At 34.0% G+C, this 21,104-nt stretch overlaps 1 protein-coding gene across 4 annotated transcripts in view; it reads right to left on the bottom strand.

The window, feature by feature from the left end:
* Window positions 1-3,327: 3,327 nt before the first annotated feature.
* CUL4B (cullin 4B) overlaps window positions 3,328-21,104 on the bottom strand; it is a 57,714-nt gene continuing 39,937 nt past the window's right edge. For 2 of the 4 annotated variants that reach the window (XM_077145153.1, XM_077145155.1), the window contains 6 exons: window positions 20,978-21,085; window positions 18,853-18,966; window positions 18,022-18,127; window positions 16,763-16,935; window positions 14,909-15,061; window positions 3,330-12,997 (listed from right to left, as the gene is read on the bottom strand). In XM_077145153.1, coding sequence (XP_077001268.1) covers window positions 12,902-12,997; window positions 14,909-15,061; window positions 16,763-16,935; window positions 18,022-18,127; window positions 18,853-18,966; window positions 20,978-21,085 — 750 coding nt within the window. In that variant the 3' untranslated portion in view covers window positions 3,330-12,901. Of the gene's footprint in view, window positions 12,998-14,908; window positions 15,062-16,762; window positions 16,936-18,021; window positions 18,128-18,852; window positions 18,967-20,977; window positions 21,086-21,104 lie in introns of all 4 variants that reach the window. The other 2 variants (XM_077145152.1, XM_077145154.1) reach the window with 2 other exon arrangements.

The raw sequence follows: 21,104 nt of genomic DNA, 5'->3' as shown, positions 1-21,104 counted from the left end.
GGACCCATCTATATGCTGTCTGTACTCAAAGGACATGAGGGTAAGGACACAAATGGATATTTACACACCAATGTTTATAGCAGCATTATTTACAATTACCAAGAGATGGAAGCAGCCAAAATATCCATCAACAGACATTTGGCTAAACAAACTGTGGCATTTACATAAGATGGAATATTACACAGCTGTAAGACAGAATAAATTTATGAAGTGTGTAACAACATGAATGGACCTTAAGGACATTATGCTGAGTGTGATTAGCCAGAAACAAAAGGACAAATACTGCATGGTCTCACTGATATGAACTGACATTAGTGAATAAATTTGGAATATTTCGTTGGTAACAGAGACCATCAGGACATAGAAATAGGGTAAGATATTGGGTAATTGGAGCTGAAGGGATACAGATTATGCAACAGGACTGAATATAAAAACTAAGAAATGGACAGCACAATATTATCTAACTGTAATACAATTATGTTAAAACACTGAATGAAGCTGCATATGAGAATGATAGAGGGAGGAGGGCTGGGGCATAAATGAAATCACAAAGAAAGATAGATGATAAAGATTGAGATGGTAAAATCTAGGAATGCCTAGAGTGTACAATGATAGTGACTAAATGTACAAATTTTAAAAAATGTTTTTGCATGAGGAAGAACAAAAGAATGTCATTACTGCAGTGTGCTGAAAATAGATGGTAATTAATATTTTAAAATTTCAACTTATGTGTGAGACTAAAGCAAAAAATATTTATTTGGTACAAATCTATACTTTGACTAGTGCATCTCCTGATATAACTCATGTAGACAGTTGGTTGAACACCTTAAGTACATGGAATGTTGGGTAGGACATGAGATTTTGTTGGTTTGTCCAGGTGATGTCCTGATGAATCCCAGAGTGATTTGATCAGTGAGTGGAAAGTATTTGCAAAGTCCCCTTCAGGAAATGGTGAGAACGGGGGAAAACTCAACTTCCCCAAGTTGAATTCTTGATATTCTCACAAGCAGTGTGGGCAAACAAAGCTATAGGCTGAGTTCCCAGTCTTGGGGTTTGTTCATATGAAACTTAACCCCACAGGGGATAGGTCAAGCCTACTTAAAATTAGGCCTAAGAGTCACCCCCAAGAGAACCTCTTTTGTTGCTCAGATGTGGCCTCTCTCTCCAGCCAACACAGCAAGCAGGCTCACCACCCTCCCGCTGTCTATGTGGGACATGACTATCAGGCGTGTGGATCTTCATGGCAGCATGGGACAGAAATCCCAGAATGAGCTGAGATTCAGCATCAAGGTATTGAGAAAAACTCTAGAATGAGCTGAGACCCAGCATCAAGGGATTGAGAAAATCTTCTTGACCAAAAGGGGGAAGAGTGAAATGAGACAAAGTGTCAATGGATGAGAGATACCAAACAGAGTCAAGAGGTTATCCTGGAGGTTATTCTTACGCATTAAGTAGATATCACCTTGTTAACCAAGATGTAATGGAGAGGCTGAGGGAACTGCCTGAAAATGTAGAGCTGTGTTCCAGTAGCCATGTTTCTTGATGAGATTGAACAATGATATAGCTTTCACAATGTGACTGTGTGATTGTGAAAACCTTGTGTCTGATGCTCCTTTTATCTACCTTGTTGACAGATGAATGGAACATATGGAATAAAAATGAATAATAGGGGGAACAAATGTTAAAATAAATTTAGTTTGAACTGCTAGTGATCAATGAAAGTGAGGGGTAAGGGGTATGGTATGTATAATCTTTTTCTCTGTTTTTGCTTTATTTTTCTGTTGTCTTTTTATTTCTTTTTCTGAATTGAATCTAATGTTCTGGGAAATGATGATGATGATGAATATGCAACTATGATGATATTATGAATTGCTGAGTGTATGTGTTGGGAATGTTTTTTTCTTGTAATTTTTTAAAATTAATATAAAAAAAATTAGGCACAGGAGTTACCCCAGAGAACCTCTTTTGTTGCTCAGATGTGGCCTCTCTCTCAGTCAACACAGCAAGCAAACTCACTGCCCTCCCCTTCTCTACGTGGGACATGACTCCCAGGGATGTAAACCCTTCTGGCAACATGGGACAGAAATCGTAGAGTTGGGACTCATTCAGCATCAAGGAATTGAGAAAACCTTCTCAACCAAAAGGGGAAGAGAGAAATGAGACAAAATAAAGCATCAACGGCTGAGAGATTTCAGAGTCGAGAGGCTATCCTGGAGGTTATTCTCATGCAGTATATAGATATCACCTTTTCAGTTAAGGTATATTGGAGAGGTTGGAGAGAGGTGCCTGAAAATGTAGAGCTGTGTTCCAGTAGCCATGTTGTATAATGATCTAGTTTTTGGAATGTGACTGTGTGATTGTGGAAACCTTGCATCTTATGTGCCTTTTATCTACAGTATGGACAGATGAATAAAACATATGGATTAAAAATAAATAAATAATAGGGGGAACAAATGTTAAAATAAATTGAGTAGATTGAAATGCTAGTGACCAATGAAAGGGAATGGTAAGGGGTACAGGAAAAAAATAGGGGAAAGAAAGGCTAAAATATATTTGGTAGATGCAAATACTAGCAGTCAATGAGAACGAGGGGTAAGGGGTATAGTATGTATGAGGTTTTTTCCTTTTATTTCTTTTTCTGAATTGATGCAAATGTTCCAAGAAGTGATCATGGTGAATATACAACTATGTGATGATATTGTGAGTTACTGATTATATACCAAGAATGGAAAGCTCTTATGTTAAGAATGTTCATGCTTGTATGTTGTTATGTTTAAAACAAAAAAAAGTGATATTGCTTTCCAAAGCAGTTGTGCCAATTTCTATTCCTACCAGCTATGGATGTGTTACATTATTCACCACCACCATCATTTAGGATTGAGACTTTTCGATTTTTGTCAATCTGATGCATGCGAAATCATACCTAAATGCTTTATTTTGCATTCGCTTTATACCAGTAAGATTGATTTTATAAATTTACTGGCCATTTGAGTTTCCTCTTTCACAAATCATCTGTACCTACCTATCCTTTGCTCCTTTTTTAGTTACCAATGTTCTTATTGACTTATAAAACTTTTATATTTCCTTAATATTAACTCTGTTTTGATTAACTGTGAATATCGTCTTCCAGCTTGGGGACTTTTTTATGGGGACTTCTCATTTCAGTTGTATTCGATATTTCTCTCCATCTTAGTTTGTGCTTTGTATTAACTTTGCTTTTTCTGAGATTCCTTTTTACCCCGCTTTTCTCATCTCTATCAGATTGTTGTTTTCCCTCTCTACTGGTTTGGATGCTATACATCCTGCTTCTATTATTTTAGGGTTACCCTTAAAGTACTTTAGACTTTATTTTTTAATTTATATAAAGTAAAACTCATTTTTGGTGTACAGTTCTGAGTTTTGAAAAATGCATAGTAATGTAACCACCACGACAATCAAGATACAGAGCAGTTCCATCATCCAAAACAATTCCATCTTGCTATCCCTCTGTGGTCAACCTCTCCTTCTGCCCCTACCCGTGCTAACCATTCCCTTATTTTTCATTCTTAGTTTTGCCTTGTGAAGGATGTAAAGTAAATGGAATTACACCATATGTAGCCTTTTGATTCTGGCTTCTTTCACTTTGCATAGTGCATTGGAGATTTATTTGTTACATGTAAACAATTTGTTTCCTTTATTGCTGAATAGTATTCCAGGCATCAATTGTTACCATAGTTTATTCACCAGTTGAAGGACATTTGGGTTGTTTAAAGTTTTGGCAATTATGAAAAAAGCTGCCAAAAATATTTACATACAGGACTTCGAATGAACATAACTTTTCATTTTTCTTTGGTAAATACCTAAGAGTGAGGTTACTAGGAACCCCTGTTTTTAATGCATAATTAGAGTCCAAAGTTAGTATCTTTTTCTCCTTCTGAGCAAGACAAGGCCCTTAATATATTTTAACTTCAAACTCCTTCTACCTTCCATGTTAGGTTGTCTAGTGTTTTACTTTCAATGTTATTTTTACCTTAACCAATAAAACTAATCATTATTTTTAGTTAATGCATGGATAAATCAACATGTTTCAAGAATTTCTTTGGTCACTGCTCTCTCTTTTCATTTTTTTTTTAACACAAAGCAAAATAGACCATTGTTTCTTGCATCTCACTCTCTTCTTCAAAGCATATTTTAATAGCCTGCTTTGGAACAATAAATTAGAAATTAAATGAACAGAATGTTGTAGTATTGAAATGGAGACAAATATTCTTAAAATACTTATTCTTGGATGACAGAACACAAATACTATCTTTCCCAAACCTAATAATCTGTTTTCTTTAGGAATTATAGATACTGGTCTTGAACAATCAAGTTTTCTAGTCTGCTTCAAGTGACCCTATGAAGGAAGTGAGCCTATGTTTATTACTGTCTATATAAGAGTGAGAAGTGAAGGCTGATATATGCATGCATGTAAAGAGCCTTGAGGCTTTCTTGCTACTGTTTCCTTTGGTTAAAATGTTTCACCTGTTTATATTTGATTTCTTCTATTAAAGTAGTCAAATGTAAAACCACATTGATTAACTAGGACACTTGAGAGTCCTAAATATTTTTAAAATTATAAAGTATACTGAGAATTTAAAGGGAAAAATGTCCAGTATTTTTCTGCCTCATAATCTAAGCTCTTATACTAAAAAAGGAGTTAAAAATAAACCTTTGAAAGATGCCAGCTCCACAGACTGAATTGCTGCTGGTGTTTCAGTACAGAAGACTCATTCATCAGGCAGGTCTGATTCTAAGAAAACTTGCCATGGCTTCTCTTTTATGTTGTCTTTTAAATATCCAGCAAATTCCATACTGCCCTTTCAGGTATACTAGTCATTTTCAATAATTTTCAGACTACTATTTTTATATATGATATTTATATTACTTTTCAATTTAAGAATGCCTATTTCAGACAGATTAGAAAACAAAAATATTTTCTGTACATTAATGGACACAATGTATAAAGATGTTATTTGTAACAATATATAAATAGGAAAGGATGGAGCTGCATAGGAGCAGAACTTTTGCGCATTTTGAAGCTAAACTGGTATTAATTCATACTAGTTCGTTATAAATGTAAGATATAAATTGCAATCCTCAGCATAACTATTAATAAGCAAAACATATACAAAAAGGGAGTGAAAGGGAACCAAAATGTTACACTACAAAAGTAGTGTTAATTACTAACACTAGCTAACGCACTAGCTAAACACAAAAGAAGGTACTAAAGAAATTGAGAGAAGAAAAAGGAAAGAGAGATATATAGAAAACAAAGAGCAAGATAACAGAAGTCCTTCTTTACCAGTAATTTCTTTAAGTATAAAAGGATTAAAGTTTCCAATAAAAAGCTGTGATTGGCAGGATGGATTAAAAAAACAAAACAAAACATGATCTAACTACACGCTTTCTACAAGAGACTCACTTTAGGTCCAAAGATACAAACAGGTTCAAAGTAAAAGGACAGAAAACGATATTCCATGCAAATAGTAACAAAAAGAGCTAGGGTGGCTATATTAATATCAAATAAGATAGACTTTTAAGTAAAAACTGGTTACAAGAGACAAAGAAAGAAATTGTATATTGATAAAAGAATCAATCCATCAAGAAGATATAACAGTTATAAACATATAAAACAGAGCCTAAAGTAAATGAAAATTGATAGAACTGAAGGGCTACAATAATAGTTTGAGGCTTCAATACACCACTTTCAATAACAGACAGAGCTAGATGGGAGATGAATAAGGGAATAGAGGAATTGAACATTACCTAACAGACATATACATAGAACTCTGCACCCCAAAACACCAAAATACACATTCTTCTTAAGTGCACATGGAACATTCTCCTGGACACATCGTATGTTAGGCCACAAAAAAGTATCAGTAAATTTTAAAAGACTGAAATCATATAAAGCATATTCTCCAACCACAATGGAATTAAAATAAAAACGAATAACAAATAAAACTGGCAAATTCATACATATTTGGAAATTAAATAACAAACTCTTAAACAAACAATGAAGCAAAGAAGAAATCACAAGGAAATAACAAAATATGTGGAACAAATGGAAATAAAAACACCACATACCAAAACTTACAGGATGCAGCAAAAACAATGCTCAGAGAGAAATTTATGGATATAAATGACTACACTAAAAAAAGATCTCAAATTACCTAACTTTATGCTTCAAAGAACTAGAAAGAGAGAAAAATAAATCCGAAGATAGAAGGAAGTAAATAATAAAGGTTGGAGTGGAGATAAATAAGAGAATGGAAAAACATAGAAAAAAATCAAAAGTTGGTTCTTTGAAAAACTAAACAAAATTGATAAAACCTTTAGCTAGACTGACCTAGATAAAGACGCAAAAATCTAAAATCAGAAATGAAAGTGGGGACATTACTAATGACCTTATGGAAATAAAAAAGAGAGTAAGAGACAACTGAATGCTAATAAATTAGATAACCTAGATGAAATGGACAAAGTCCTAGCAACACACAATTTACCAAAACTGACCAAGAAGAAATAGAAAATCTGAATATATTTATAAGTAAACAGATTGAATCCATAATAAAAAAACATTTCCCCCCAAAAGTAAAGCCCAGGACCAGAAGACTTCACTGGTGAATTCTACCAAAAGTGAAAGAATTAACATGAATCCTTCTGAAACTCTTCTTTTTCAAAAGATAGAAGAGGAGGGAATAGTTCCTAACTCATTGTATAAAATCACTACCATTATGTTTGTATGTGGTTATGCTTCATAAATAAAAAATTTATCTCCATGATGCCAAAGCCACTACCAAGAAAAGACAACTATAGAGCAATGTCTCTTAGGAATATAGACGTAAACACCCTTAACAAAATACTAGCAAATGTAATCCAGCAGCATATTAAAAGGATTATATATCATAACCAATTGGGATTCAGTGCAGGAATGAAAGAATAGCTCAACATAAAAAAAATTATCAATGTAATATACTACGGTAATAGAATGAAAGGAAAAAAACCCGTATGATCATTTTAATTGAGTAAGAAAAGCATTTGATAAAATCCAATACACTTCCATGATAAAAACACCTGGAAAACTAGGATTAGATGAAAATTCAGCATAACAAAGGGGAATTTATGAAACACTCACAGCTACCATTATATTGTGGTGAAGAGAAAGCTTTACCCTTAAGATCAGAAACAAAACAAGATGCCTGCTTTTGCCAATTCTATTCAACACTGTGTTGGAAGTCCTAGCCAGTGCAATTAGGCAAGAAAAAGAAATAAAAGGCATATAGATTGATAAGGAAGAAGTATCTCTCTTGCTGCAGATAACATATAGGTGTCTACATATAGAAAATTATAAAGAATTCAAAAAATATAAATATTTTAATAAATTTGGCAAAGTTTTAGGGTACAGGATCAACACACAAAAAGCAGTTGCATTTCTATATACATGCAATAAACAATCTGAAATGGAACTTAAGAAAACTCCATTTACAGCATCAAAAAGAATAAAATACGTAGTAATAAATTTGACCAAGGATGTGCAAGAGCTGTACATCCCACAAAACACTGCTGAAAGAAAATAAAAAACTAAATAAATGGAAAGGCATTTGCATTCATTGATTGGAAGACAATATTAAGATGGTAATATCCCCAAGTGACCCATAGCTTCAATGCAATCTTATCAAAAACCCAATGTTCTATTTTGAAGAAATGAAAAAGCTGATCCTAAACTTCACATGAAGTTGTAAGCGAGCCCAAATAGCCAAAATAGTCTTGAAAAAGAAAAAAGGTGGAGGGCTCACACTTATTTATAACTTATAGCAAAGCTACAGTAATCAAAACAGGGTATTACTGGCACAAGGACAGACATACAGATCAATGGAATGGAATTGAGAGTCCAGAAATAGACCCATAAGTCTATGGTTAGTTAATTTTTGACAAGGGTATCATGGTCACTCAATGGAAAAGAACCACCCCTTCAACAAATGTTGCTAGAACAACTGGATATTCACATGTGAAACAATGAAGATGGATCCTTACCTCAGACCATATACAAAATAGATCAAAGGTCTAAATACAAGAGCTAAAACTATTAAACTCTTAGAAGGAAACATAGGGATAAATCATTGTGAGTCTGGATTTGGCAATGGTATCTTAAATATGACACCAAAAGCCCATTAAAAGAAAGAGTTGATAAATTGGAATTCATCAAAATTAAAAACCTTTCTTCACCAAACGGCAGTATCAAGAAAGAGAAAAAAACCTACAGAATCAGAGAAAATATTAGCAAATCATGCATCAATAAGGGTCTGGTATCCAAAATACATTAAGTACTCCTACAACGCAACAACAAATGACAAACAACCCAATTAAAAAAATGGACAAAGGACCTGAATAGATATTTCTCCAAAGAAGATATTCAAATGGCTAATAAGCCCATGAAAAGATAGATGCTCAACATCATTTGTCATTAGATTAATGCAAATTAAAACTACAATGAGATACCACTTCACAGCCACCAGGCTGATATAAAAAATGGAAAATAAGCGTGGAGAAATTGGAACTCTCATATATAAGCGGTGGGAACGTAAAATGGTGCAACTGCTGTGGAAAAGTTTGGTGGAGCCTCAATAATTTAAATTAGAAATTATCATATGACCCAGCAATTCCACTCCTTGACATATATCCAAAGAATTGAAAACAGGTATTCTAACAAAACTTTGTATATGAATGTTCATAGCAGCACTATTTACAGTAACAGTGGTGATGGTTGCACAAAACTGTGAATGCACTGTATGTCACTGAATTACATACTTTAAAATCGTGTAAATGGCAAATGCTCCCCCATCCCAAATTATTGGCAGCCCCTTCCAACATGAAAAAGTTAGAATGGGTATAGCCCAAGTACCCCTAAACAGTGGGACAAAGATCAGAGGAGATGATGGAGTTATACAGAGAAGGTAGGGTTTAACAAATGAGTATCACTGCTGAATCATTAGATTGATCCTTATTTTAGTCTCCAGTGTCTCAGAGCAGCTAGGAGTAAAAACCTAAAATTATGGAATTGTAACCCATACCAAACTCTGAAATCTTTCTACAACTAATTGTTGTGGTGTGCTTTGAAATTGATTGCTTTTGTTGTATATGTCATTTTTCACCAAAAAAGAAGAAAAAGTCGATTGTGTTGATAAATGCACAGCTATATGATACTGTGAACCATTGATTGTACACTTTGGATGATTACATGGTATGTGAATATATAATATGCACGAATAAAGCTGCATTAAAAATATTAAGGGTGGTGCAACGGTGGCTCTGTGGCAAGAATTCTCACCTGCCAAGCTGGAGACCAGGGTTCAATTCCCAGAGCCTGCCCATGCCAAAAAGATAAATAAATAAATAAATAAATAAATAAAAATAGTTTAAATGGTAACTGTTATGTCATGTGTATTTTACCAGAATAAAATTTAATTTAAAAAACATTTTATCATATGAATTAGAGGATTAATGATGGGACCTGTTGTTATTGTAGCTTCTAAGTTCTAATGTGTCAGCCCAGTACATTCTTATATTCTACATCTAATAAAAAAGGTTAGTATTTTCTACCATGCTAGACAGAACTTCGAAGGTTTGTTAAATATAAAAGTATATTGTGTGAGAATGTGACTATATTTCTAAAACTTTATCCATTCAATAAAAAGAAAATTTTTTTCATACAGCAAGAAAAAGGGAAACCATTCCCGGGTAAACAAATCTGTTCACTATTCAAACGTAAAGCAAAGTTTTGTGTAAGAAACAGAAAAAAAATCATTAGTGAAGCATTAGCAAGGACACTATATAAAGCATAATTATGCAAATACCCATTAGTACTGCTCTTTTCTTTTTAATGCACAATTTGTTTTGGCAATTTTATGTAAATGAGAGTAAAGGACATGTTTATAACACTCCTGGCATTCACAGTATTAAACAGAGTGGTTATTAAAAAGTGCAAAAAATAGCCACTGTAAAAAAGATTTATAGATATTAAAATTAAAAACCAAACCTATCGGGTACATGGGTGGTTCAGGGGTAGAATGCTTGCATTCCATGCGGGAGACCTGGGTTTGATTCCAGACCAGACACCATGCCCCGCCCCCCCAAAAAAAACCCTCTCAAAATCTTTAGAGAGAAATACCTAAGTATAATAAAGTGATTTCCTGAATTGTACATGCAACTTCAAAATAAGAATTTCAAGAGTATGACTAGACAGCATATTAAGACCACTTAAAATACTCAAGAACGGGGGAACAGGGGTCAAGAAAGCTTCTTGAATTTTGGTTTAATAAAGAATATAAGGTTCTCAAGGGGCTTTTTACCATGAGGGTATGTGACCCAAAATTTAAAGTATTAATAGAAAAGGCATATCAAGTGCCAAAAGAAAAACAAGAGCATTTAATCTTTTATTCTCCCTCAAGTTAAATCTAGATTTATACTGATTTTATGAAACTATCTGACCTTGAGGAACTGAATGAAGCAATGTTTATACCTGTATCTGATTTGATTTTTCTAAACTATGACATTTAAGAATAAGTACCCACCTGGAGAATTTCTGTATATTTTCCTCACCCTTTACCATTCCTCCCCACATTCTCCTAACTCTATCATCAAATGGCCAAAAAAGTAACAAAAGGAAAAAATTTATTAATGGCAAATGTGAATTCATCAAAAAAATCACTAGAAATATTTTAGATACTATGGTTTTATAATTTTCTTATATTTGAATTTTAAAGATCTTCTCCAGAAACTTTTTTTAAATAAAAGTTTTATTGGAGAAAAATAGAACCACCACATACACAGGGGGGGAAAACACAAAAATTCAACTGATACAGAACAACTGAAAGTGACAATTATTCAATATTGTTTGCAACAACATTTCAATTTCTTAAGTAGTTCCCATCAACTTATTTTTTTAATAGTCTTGCCAATTTTTCAGCTGAGACAGCATCAAATTGAAAAAAAAAATCAAGAGCCTTAGGGAAGGGACCTGCTTTCAAGATAGTGAAGTTGACATCAAGAGTCTTGTCCTAACAGGAACAATTCTATTAAAAATTGTTTAAAGTAACTAGTGAGTCTTTCCAAGACTACCAGGGATGAGCTAAAATACTGGTGTAGAGGATCCAGTATAAAGGAAAGGCAAACAAAATAGCTGCATTTCCTCATCAGATGAGTTCATGGAAGGAAACCAGGGAGGAGCTGAGAAAATATAGCAATGGCTGCTCCAAAAGAATTAGGAAGGAATTCTAAATACCACATACAGCTAGACAACAGTATACAAGTAGATGCAATTAGAAAGAAACAGGCAACATTTTTTAAATGGCTGGCCACAGGAGGTCTTTGAGAACTCAAGAAAACAATCAATGGCAGACACAAGAGTCAAGGGTTTCCTCAGTTGTAGGTTAGGACTTAGGTATTCTTCTTAATGACTCTACTTAAACAAAGAAATATACATCGAAAAAAGCATTACAGTTCTAATTTTCAAAAAACAAAACCAAAATTTTTGCTTCTCCAAGATCAATTTCCTTCAAAGCCTCAAGGGAAAACAAGCAAACAAGACAAACAAAAACACTGATTGGCGAGAGAAGCCTTGTACTCAAATTATCAATTTGAAGAATACTTTTGCTATTTTCTATGTATGAACAATCCTGGGACAGTCCTTGGAAAAGTAGTTGTCCAGTGGCTATTTGAGAATCCTTAACTTCAAGCAATTTTGTAAAGAAGAGGATCAGTATCACACAGAATGTTTGTATCTCGATTCTACGAAGTTAGAATAAGGATGATTAAAAAGCCTCATTTGCCGACAACGAGGAGAGTTGGGATGCTTCCAAAAGCTTTGGTAGAGAAAATAAGAATGCTAAAATCCTAGGAATCCTCTAACAATCTACATACAATTGGTCCAAGTTAAAGACAAAACTGTTCAAACAACATTCAGAGTCTAAGGTAAACTGAAAACTAGCTGATAAATTTGCTCCTGTAATAATTTACAAAGCATTTTAATTTTGGTCTCTCTGTGTCTTCATATTGTATCCATTTTTAATATGAAGAGTTGGATTTTTCTCCATGACGTTCCTCTAGTACAATTCATCAGCAATTTTCTATTTCAGCTATTTTTACAAGTACCTGTTAATCATAATCAGCACAGTAAACTCAGGGCTAATCCATATATACACATCCCATACTCATAAATGGAAAATTTTAGGATGTGCATTTACAAGATATCACTCAAGTAACTGAACTTCTCCTTGAAAACTTGCTTCCAAATGTTTTTTAAACAAAACATCCCTTTCAGTGTATCAGAACAGTAACTAGTAAAATATCAATAGCTATGACAACTTATTTTTCTTTCCAAGGGAAAATCACAAAACAGGTGAACAACAAGTCCAAGGGTGGTTTTTCTATTTGATAAATACATCCAGAACTCTGTACAGTAAATAAAGTCTGCATGCAGTTTAAGTATCTTTAAATGATATTTTAAGCAAATAAACCTTTTGTTTCATAGTTAATGGTGTATAAGAATCCTCCCGCCCTGCCCCCCACCCCCACCTTTTTTCAATAGCCATAGGGACCTCTTCCTCAGTTCCAAAGAGGAATCATGAAGACCAGGTACTTTCTTAAAAGTTTTCTCCACATCATACTAAGTAACATGCAAAGAGTTCAACAATATTCTTCTTAAAGGTCAAGTATTACTCTTTACATGGGCATGTTAACCACTGAAAAAGTCCACACAATTGTTTCCATTACACTGCTTCATTTGGTCATTGGTAGCATAAAAGTAGTCAAACATAGGATCAAGAGGTTAGTTTATCCACTGGCTACTGCATATGACACAAAATGCTCCAAGGCCAACATTTTATGCTATATAGTTGTACTGATTTGGATTTTCTTTATCTCTTTCCATGTAGTCCCGGTCAATTAAGGATTCTATTCTCTTCTTAAGATCAGCAGGCTGTAATAGAAGGCAAATGTTCAGAACAAAGCTCATAATCATTTGCTGAAGTCCATTTACCAACATACCTCATTAAAATAATTTGACTCACTGAGTATTTGTGAGTTAACTGTGGCTTGCTTAACAATTAAATGTAAAATGCTATATATGGGGAACCACATTAGATTTAATGTATTAAATCTCCTTAATTATTAAAGAGAAAAACGTATAAAGAAAATTAACCAGGTTAAAAAAGATTTTATACTATACATTATATATATATACTGATCACATTCGTGTCATATTATTACTTTATTACTTTTCTGTTTTAAAGAGGTCTTCTCAGAACCAGCTATCCTCTGCACAGTTTAACAAAAAAAGACTATCAAAAATCCACAGGAGGAACAAATAATAGTCTAAAGAAAGAGAATGCTATTTAGTTTTACCAAGATAATATGAGACATAAGTAGACCTTTACTTTGGGAAAAAAGGAAATTTTCAAAGTTAGGTTGCATTTTGTAAGTTAAATTTAAAACTGTACTGGGAAATCACTTTTAAAAGTATTACTACAACAAATGGTTTGATAAAATGAAGTATCATCTCATAAATTCAGAGCCTCATTATTTCAGGTATAAAGTATGATTTAAGTGTTACCTATTATATGTGATTTGAATTTCTGCATCCTAGTTATAATTTAAAAACCATCAAGAAAGACTGTAGCTTGACTTCATGATTGCATTCTTAGCTCTTGGATGTCAGGATTCTACTATATGTCTTTTGTATCTAGCCTATAAAAAGAATACAATCTCTCTTGTCAATACAGAGTTTTTCAGAATATGTAAACTACCCAACTGATCTAAAGGGAAATGAGGGGGAGCAGTCTGACAAGACAGTGAAAATTTCAATCACAATTTTACCAGTAATCCCGAGGTCTGAAAAGCAAATGACTTTATCTTAATTATGGTAGAAGACCTAGACTAACAGCACAATATTTATTATAGTGATCCCGTAATTTCCCTAGCATTAATGATCCCTCCCGCTAGAAGTAAAATGGTTGATAGGTGGAGCATGAGGGTGAGAGAGTAGCAATGAGGAGGCAGTATTAGGTTTGGAGAAGAGAGAAAGTATACCTTATATAATCAATAGTTACTGAAGGAGTACTATGTACCAGGTCCAGTGCTAAGTTTTTTTACAAGCATTATCTCATCTAATTCTCAGAAAAACTGTACAAGGCAAGCAGCCTCATCCCCATTTTACAAAAGCAGTATTAAATAAGCTAAGCAAGGTGAGGCAATTTATCTAAGTTCAAACTTGTAAAACCTCTGAGAGCCAGGAATCTATACAAATTCTATCAAGTGTTTATGATCACAAGGGTTTGGTAATCTTCTAAAACTTGGAAAACAAGGTGGTGAAACACTACATTATCTATGTCTTTTTATTACTGGGCATTTACCTTGGAAGTGTCTATTTAGTGACCAATTTTAGATTATTATAACTACTACTAACTTTTTTAAAAGATACCTAATGGTGGCCAGCTATATGTATACAGTTTGTGATGCATACTTATACGAGCTAAACTATACAGAAGAACTTAACTCGACTTTAAATAACCAAATCTTTCAAATACCAAGACATTCAGGGGAGAAAAAAAAACAGCTCAAAAGAAAAAATGAACTGCTAAAATTTTAGAGACTCATTTTGGCAGCCAGATTTCCAGGTATAAGAGCTTTTATAAATTGCTTTCCCTTTTTGTCATAGCCACCCACATATGCCAAAATTTCTTTTGGAATCTTATACATGAGCATGGGAAATAAACACTTTTGTTCCTCCAAATGTTCTTGAGGCTTTAATCTATATTTGTAAGCTTTATGTCTGAAAACCTAACGCATTCTCTTTTATATATGCTCAATATGAAAATGCAAAAGTATCTACCTTTAAAGGAAACTTCAACTGGTTGTATACTTCTGAAACAAGGAGATTGTGGCTAAGGGTCTTTCTCATCTTCATAATTCGAACAATTGCAGCATCAATTTGATACTGTCTGTCTTGAAATACTCTTTCTGTAGTGCTTGCTTGTTCTTCCACCTAAAAAAACACTGTTAATGTTAGAATTGCACCTGAACTGCAAATTTGATTACTTAGACAAACTGTACATTTTGGAAACATGAAACTGTTCATGTGGAAATAATGAATTCTCTAATTACATTACAAATACAGACAATGACAGAAAAATACAGTTACAAATGTAACTCCTTTCTGGTCTAATTACATTGACCTGTACCAATGAAGCTGATGCCAATATTAGATAATGGAAAAACAATCTTTTTATTGCTTTTCTAGACATGGAGATGATTAGTGAGGAATTTACCATTTTCTTTAACTCTGTCCTCAAAATTTTCTAAATGGTCAGTCCCAAGGGGTCTTTGACCAGATTTCTATGTGAGATTAGTTGATCTATAAAGTGATTGACTCTGATCTCCCAAAGTGTGGCACTAACTAGCTACCTAGTTAGAGCCAAACTCTTTTTGAAAATTAATTTTAATTATGTAAATATATTTTAGAAATGTGTACTGTTGGTACTTACATTCAGTCAAGACTTATAGATATTTATGGGTTTAGTAGTTAGTTTACCAAACCTGTTGGTAAAGTAAAAATCTTAATCTTTAGTAACTAAATTAGAAGAATAATTTGGGCTTTTTTTCAGCCAGTTTCTTTCTGGTACAGCATAAATGCTATAAAAATAAGGGCATAAAATGTTCTAAGAAATGATCATGATGATGAATATACAACTATGTGATGATATTGTGAGTTACTGATTATATATGTAGAATGGAATGATCATATGGTAAGAATGTTTGTGTTTGTATGTTGGTATGCTTAATAAATAAAATTTTAAAAAAAGGAAAAAAAACTATAAGCTTTAAAAAAATAAGGGCATAGTATTCTTTAAAGAGAGTATCATATCTTTGATGTAAATGTGAAAAAAGGCAGGAACTTCTTTAAAGATACTGAACCTTATCCTATATTAAACATTTCTCAAGTACTGCATTAAACCTTGTTGGAATTGAAACCATCTGGTTTATGAAATGCTGAGTTGTTGGTTTCCTTAAAAGTCTCTTACAAATTCAAATGGCAAAAACAAACAAATTATTCACTTTCACTATTAATCAAAGTAAATCATTTTGACTTTCTACCAAGCAAGTTTGCAAAGATTTTTTTTAAAAAAATAATCTTTAGTGCTGGTGAAGGCACAGTAAGGCAGGGATTCATCGGCTGCTGATTATGGTATAAATTGGTATAATTATTCAGGATCACATTATGGCATTATGTATTAACACTCTAAAAATGTTCATATCCTTTGATAAAAAAAATCTGTGAATTTATCTTCAGGAAAGATCAGAGAGATTAAGATTTAGGTACAAGGATTTTCTTGCTATATTATTTATGATTCTAAAAATTATGAATCTGCTGAACAATGGACAGTGGTTGACTAAATCATAGCCATATAAAAGAATACTATGCAGAGATTTGTCATTTTTTAAAGATACTCACTGACATGGAAAAATTCTAAACAATGAACATTAAATGAACAAAGAAGGATATAAAAAACTGTTGTTATCAGTCCCCCCCCACACACATACAAACAAAATTAAATACTGGAAGATATTTAACTAGATATTTGCACAGAAAATGTTAATGGAAGTGGTAGTATTAATCTTCTTTACAAATTTTTATTATGAATATATAATTCCAGTGCATTAGAACGAGAAAAAGCAAACGAAATACCGTTTCTTTCATCTGGATTTGATTGATCTTTATCCTGAAAAGTTTGTGTTTGAAATCATCATTACAAATGAACTTATCACCATCTTCAATATCTTTGCCCTTTGGATTTTTTGCCAGGACTCTAGCTTTGCCACAGGCCAATGACTGCAGTGTTCTCCTTAACTCTCCATCCTCTGAAGAAGACAACAGTTTAGTTATTTGCTACTACTTCATCAACATGAACAGCTGCATACAACCTCATCTAGCTTCTACCCCTATCCCTCTGTTAAAACTATTTTCCTCCCCAACATTATCAATGACTTTGTCCTTGTGCTATCCAATGGCTTTTTCCCTAGTCATCCTCTAAAGGCTTCAATTATCATGCTATGTGGATAACGATCAAATCTTCAGAAATGACCTCTTGCTTCTTTCCCATTCCACATTTAAAGGACACTTCTACCTGGATGTTTAACAATCATGAACTCTATTGTGTTCAAAATTTTATTCATCTTTCCCATAAAACTGTATCCTATTTTAGTGGTGATACTATCAGTCTATTCTGGGTGAGAAACCCTGGAATCATCTTTAACTCTTCCTTCCCCTTCATCCCCCACGTATCTTGTAATTGCTTCCTTAGACATGCCTCTTCGCCATTCTCATTGGCTTCAATCTAGTCTAAGCCCCTTAAATCCTTGTTTGAATTATCCCCATTAGCGTCTGGACTGGAATCTCTTCATCCTCCAAGCTGCCCTGTATATTGATTCCAAGTGAACTGTCCAAATAAGTCACTTTCACTGAGATTCTACAATGTAGGTTTCATTTGCTAGATTTCCAAGTCTCTCCATAATCAGGTCTCACCCATCTTACCTATCTAATCTTGTTTCCAACTATTCTGTGCTACAGTTAAACTCTTCATGATTCCTGCCCATACTATGCTCATTCATACATTCAAACCTTTTCACACAATCGTTCCCCTTGCTGCATACGCCCTCGCCCTAATCAAAACTTGAAGGCCCAGCTTAAATCCCATCTCGTTCATAAAGACTTTCCCAATAGTGCCAGTCCACAGTGATCTCTTGCTTTACTCAACTCTTAACACAGTTCTCATCAATACCACAGTTGATACTTAGTGGTACTTAAGGGTTTCAAGTGTTATTTCCCCCATTTCCCATGATTACATTAAGATTATTAATGAGAGGGATTATTCCTTTGCATCCCCCAGAGCTCTTAACATAGTGGACACTTAATAATACTTGCTAACCAACTGATTCAACACAAACCTATTCCAGTAGCCTGCTTGATCTCTTCTAAACTGAACTCCTCTCCCTCATTAAACATTAGCAGCACCAGTGTTTGAAAAAGAGAGACCTGGAGTTCTTTTTTACCCTGTTGGAGAAATAGCAGTGTTTAGTGATCATTTTTAAAAAAACACATGAAAAACTAATCAAGTGACTAATCTCTTATAGGAAAAACATTTTTCAATTAGTGGACTTAGATTTCTGGATTACAGATTAACATTATCCAGACAAGCCACCTGACTGGTAATACAGTATGTTCAGTGTGGGTTTAAGTGTGATCCTATCAAAAATAGAGGGAAGGATTAGGTGACCTTTTACTGGTCCTTTCTAAAGCCTTATAATTAAAATAGAACAATAAAAAAATGAAAATTAATAACTCAGCTCTATGTGTCATTACAGATTCATGAGCAGCAAGAAATCACTACTCCAAATATATTTTCAACTTCTTTGATGCAGATTAGTCAAGAAAAGCTACAGGTTTTGAAATTACATAAGGGCACTGTTCGCCTTAACTCCCACTCTATTCTCTCTCTTCCCCAGCAGTAAGAAAAGACATTTCCTGTCATAAAGTGGCAATGTGGAAAAGGGAAAATGGTTATTGTATTTGATTCTGCAGCAGGGCCAAATTAATTGTGGAAAAGATTACACATTATTGAAATATACTGGAAATCTCACACAAAACTGTGACAAGCTATCACTGTATCATGCAGATATTTATCCTGAATTTATAAAACAGCTTAAATCTTCCAATTAAAAGGGATATTGAATATTAAAGATGAAGATAAAAACTACATTTTTACAACATCCACTTACCTCTTTAAATTCTGCTTTTAGCACACAGTGCCCTAGCGTTGACTGCCATTGAAGTTTCCTACCACTATGTTTGCCTAAGTAAAATGTCTTGAAAATCTCCTGAAGTTTTACCATCTAAAGTAAATGAAATAAAGTATTATTTACTCTGTATTTTAATATCACACTCACCACTGTTTAAATTACCTTATGTATAATATTTCTGTAAGTTTTTAAGACTGTAGCAAGCAGGTCTGCTGATCATTTTGATGTAAGATAATGATCTCCCAACCACTAAATCTAATGACATTTATCAGTCCTTATGCTGTTTGAACTCTGCAACATTTAATCACACTCTCTTCTGAAACATTCACCTCCAGTGTCTTTGCACCTCTGCCATATGCTGATTCCCTTACCCCACTGTTTCTGCAATGGTTTCCTTCACAGGTTCCTCTTTCTATCATACTAAACATGTTACAAAAGTTCTGGCTTAGCCTTTTGTTTTTCCTTTTCTCTATATTCTCCCTCATTCACTGCCAGGCTTCTGTTATAATTCCCGTGGAGGATTCTCAATATCTATCTCTCTAGCCTTAACTCTTCAGTCCTGATTTAGACATTTTCTTAGTAGTTAGGATGGACTTGCTCAAGTACCAATCACTGAACAATCCTACTCCAGGTAACTCATGAGCAAGAATTTTTTTTTTTTTTTTTTGCATGGGCAGGCACCAGGAATCAAACCTGGGTCTCTGGCATGGCAGGTGAGAACTCTGCCTGCTGAGCCACCGTGGCCCGCCCATGGGCAAGACTTTTTGAGAGCTCGGCAGAGTGATGCAATTTGGGTAAATGAAAGAAAAGTCATGGAAATTGGCCCTAAAACCACAAACTTGGCATCATTAGCTATACCCTAAACTAGACATGGAATGACAAGAAGAATAATATTGAAATAGTTGGCATTTCAAACGGACTCAAATGTTTAATAGTCATCTATTTTTAGTAAAGTTTTAGTGGCCGAGAGATTTCAAATAGAGTTGAGAGGTCATTCTTGTGCATTATACAGATATTCCTTTTTAGATTTTGGTGTACTGGAGTAGCTAGAGGGTAATACCTGAAATTGCTGAACCGTAATCCAATAGCCTTGATTCTTGAAGATAATTCTATATAGTTTTTAAGGTGTCACCATATGATTGTGAAAACCTTGTGACTGACACTCCCGTTATCCGGTGTATGGACAGATAAGTAAGAAAAAAAAAAAGGATTAATAAATAATGGGGTGTGTGTGCTACTTTGAAAGGATTATTTGTCCTGAAAAAGCCATGATTTTAATCCTGATCCATATTGTGGAGGCAGTCATTTATTTTAATCCCTATTCAGCACCATAGGTTGGAAACTTGATTAAGTATATCCACAGAGATATGACACACCCAATTGTGGGTATTAACCTTTGATTAGAGGGAAATGTAACTCCACCCATTCCAGGTGGGTTTTCATTAGTTTACTGGAATCTTTTAAAAGAGGGAACATTTTGGAAAAAGCTTCAGAGCCACGAGAACCATGAGAACCCACGCAGCCAGAGACGTTCAGAGATGAAGAAAAACATCCCCAGGGGAGCTTCATGAACTAAGAAGCCTAGAGAGAAAGCTACAGACATTGCCATGTTCGCCATGTACTTTTCCAGTTGAGAGAGAAACCCTGAACTTCATCAGCCTTCCTTGAGTGAAGGTAATCTCTTGTTAGTGTCTAAATTTGGACATTTTACAGATTTGCTTTAATTTGGACATTTCCACGACCTTTGAACATGTAAACTTGCAACTTAATAAATTCCCCTTTTAAAAAGCTGTTCCATTTCTGGTAAATTGTATTCCGGCAGCTTGCAAACTAGAACAGGGGGGATGGGATGTTTTGGGTGTTCTTTTTTACTTTTTTGGAACAATGAGAATGTTCAAAAATAGATCGTGATGTTGAATGCACAGCTATATGATGGTACTGTATACCACTGATTGTATACTTTGGATGATTTTAAGATATGTGAATATATAATACATCTCAATAAAATGGCATTTTAAAAAAGTTATCAATTTTTAAATGACAGGCACCATAGAAGTATCATGTACTCCCCTGCTAATAACAAGTCCTAAATAGTAACTCTTACCTCTGGTGGTAAATGAACTTTCATAGGCACATATGTTGGCCAATAACCCATTGTCAGGATATTCACAGTTAATTCAATATTTCCAGGTACGTTTTGGTTCTGCATATACTAAAAGAAGATCAATACA

This window comes from Tamandua tetradactyla, chromosome X (genome assembly GCF_023851605.1).
Source record: "Tamandua tetradactyla isolate mTamTet1 chromosome X, mTamTet1.pri, whole genome shotgun sequence".
Classification (NCBI taxonomy): domain Eukaryota; kingdom Metazoa; phylum Chordata; class Mammalia; order Pilosa; family Myrmecophagidae; genus Tamandua; species Tamandua tetradactyla.
Note: the sequence above shows the minus strand (reverse complement) of the source record. Positions and strands in the feature narration are given on the sequence as shown.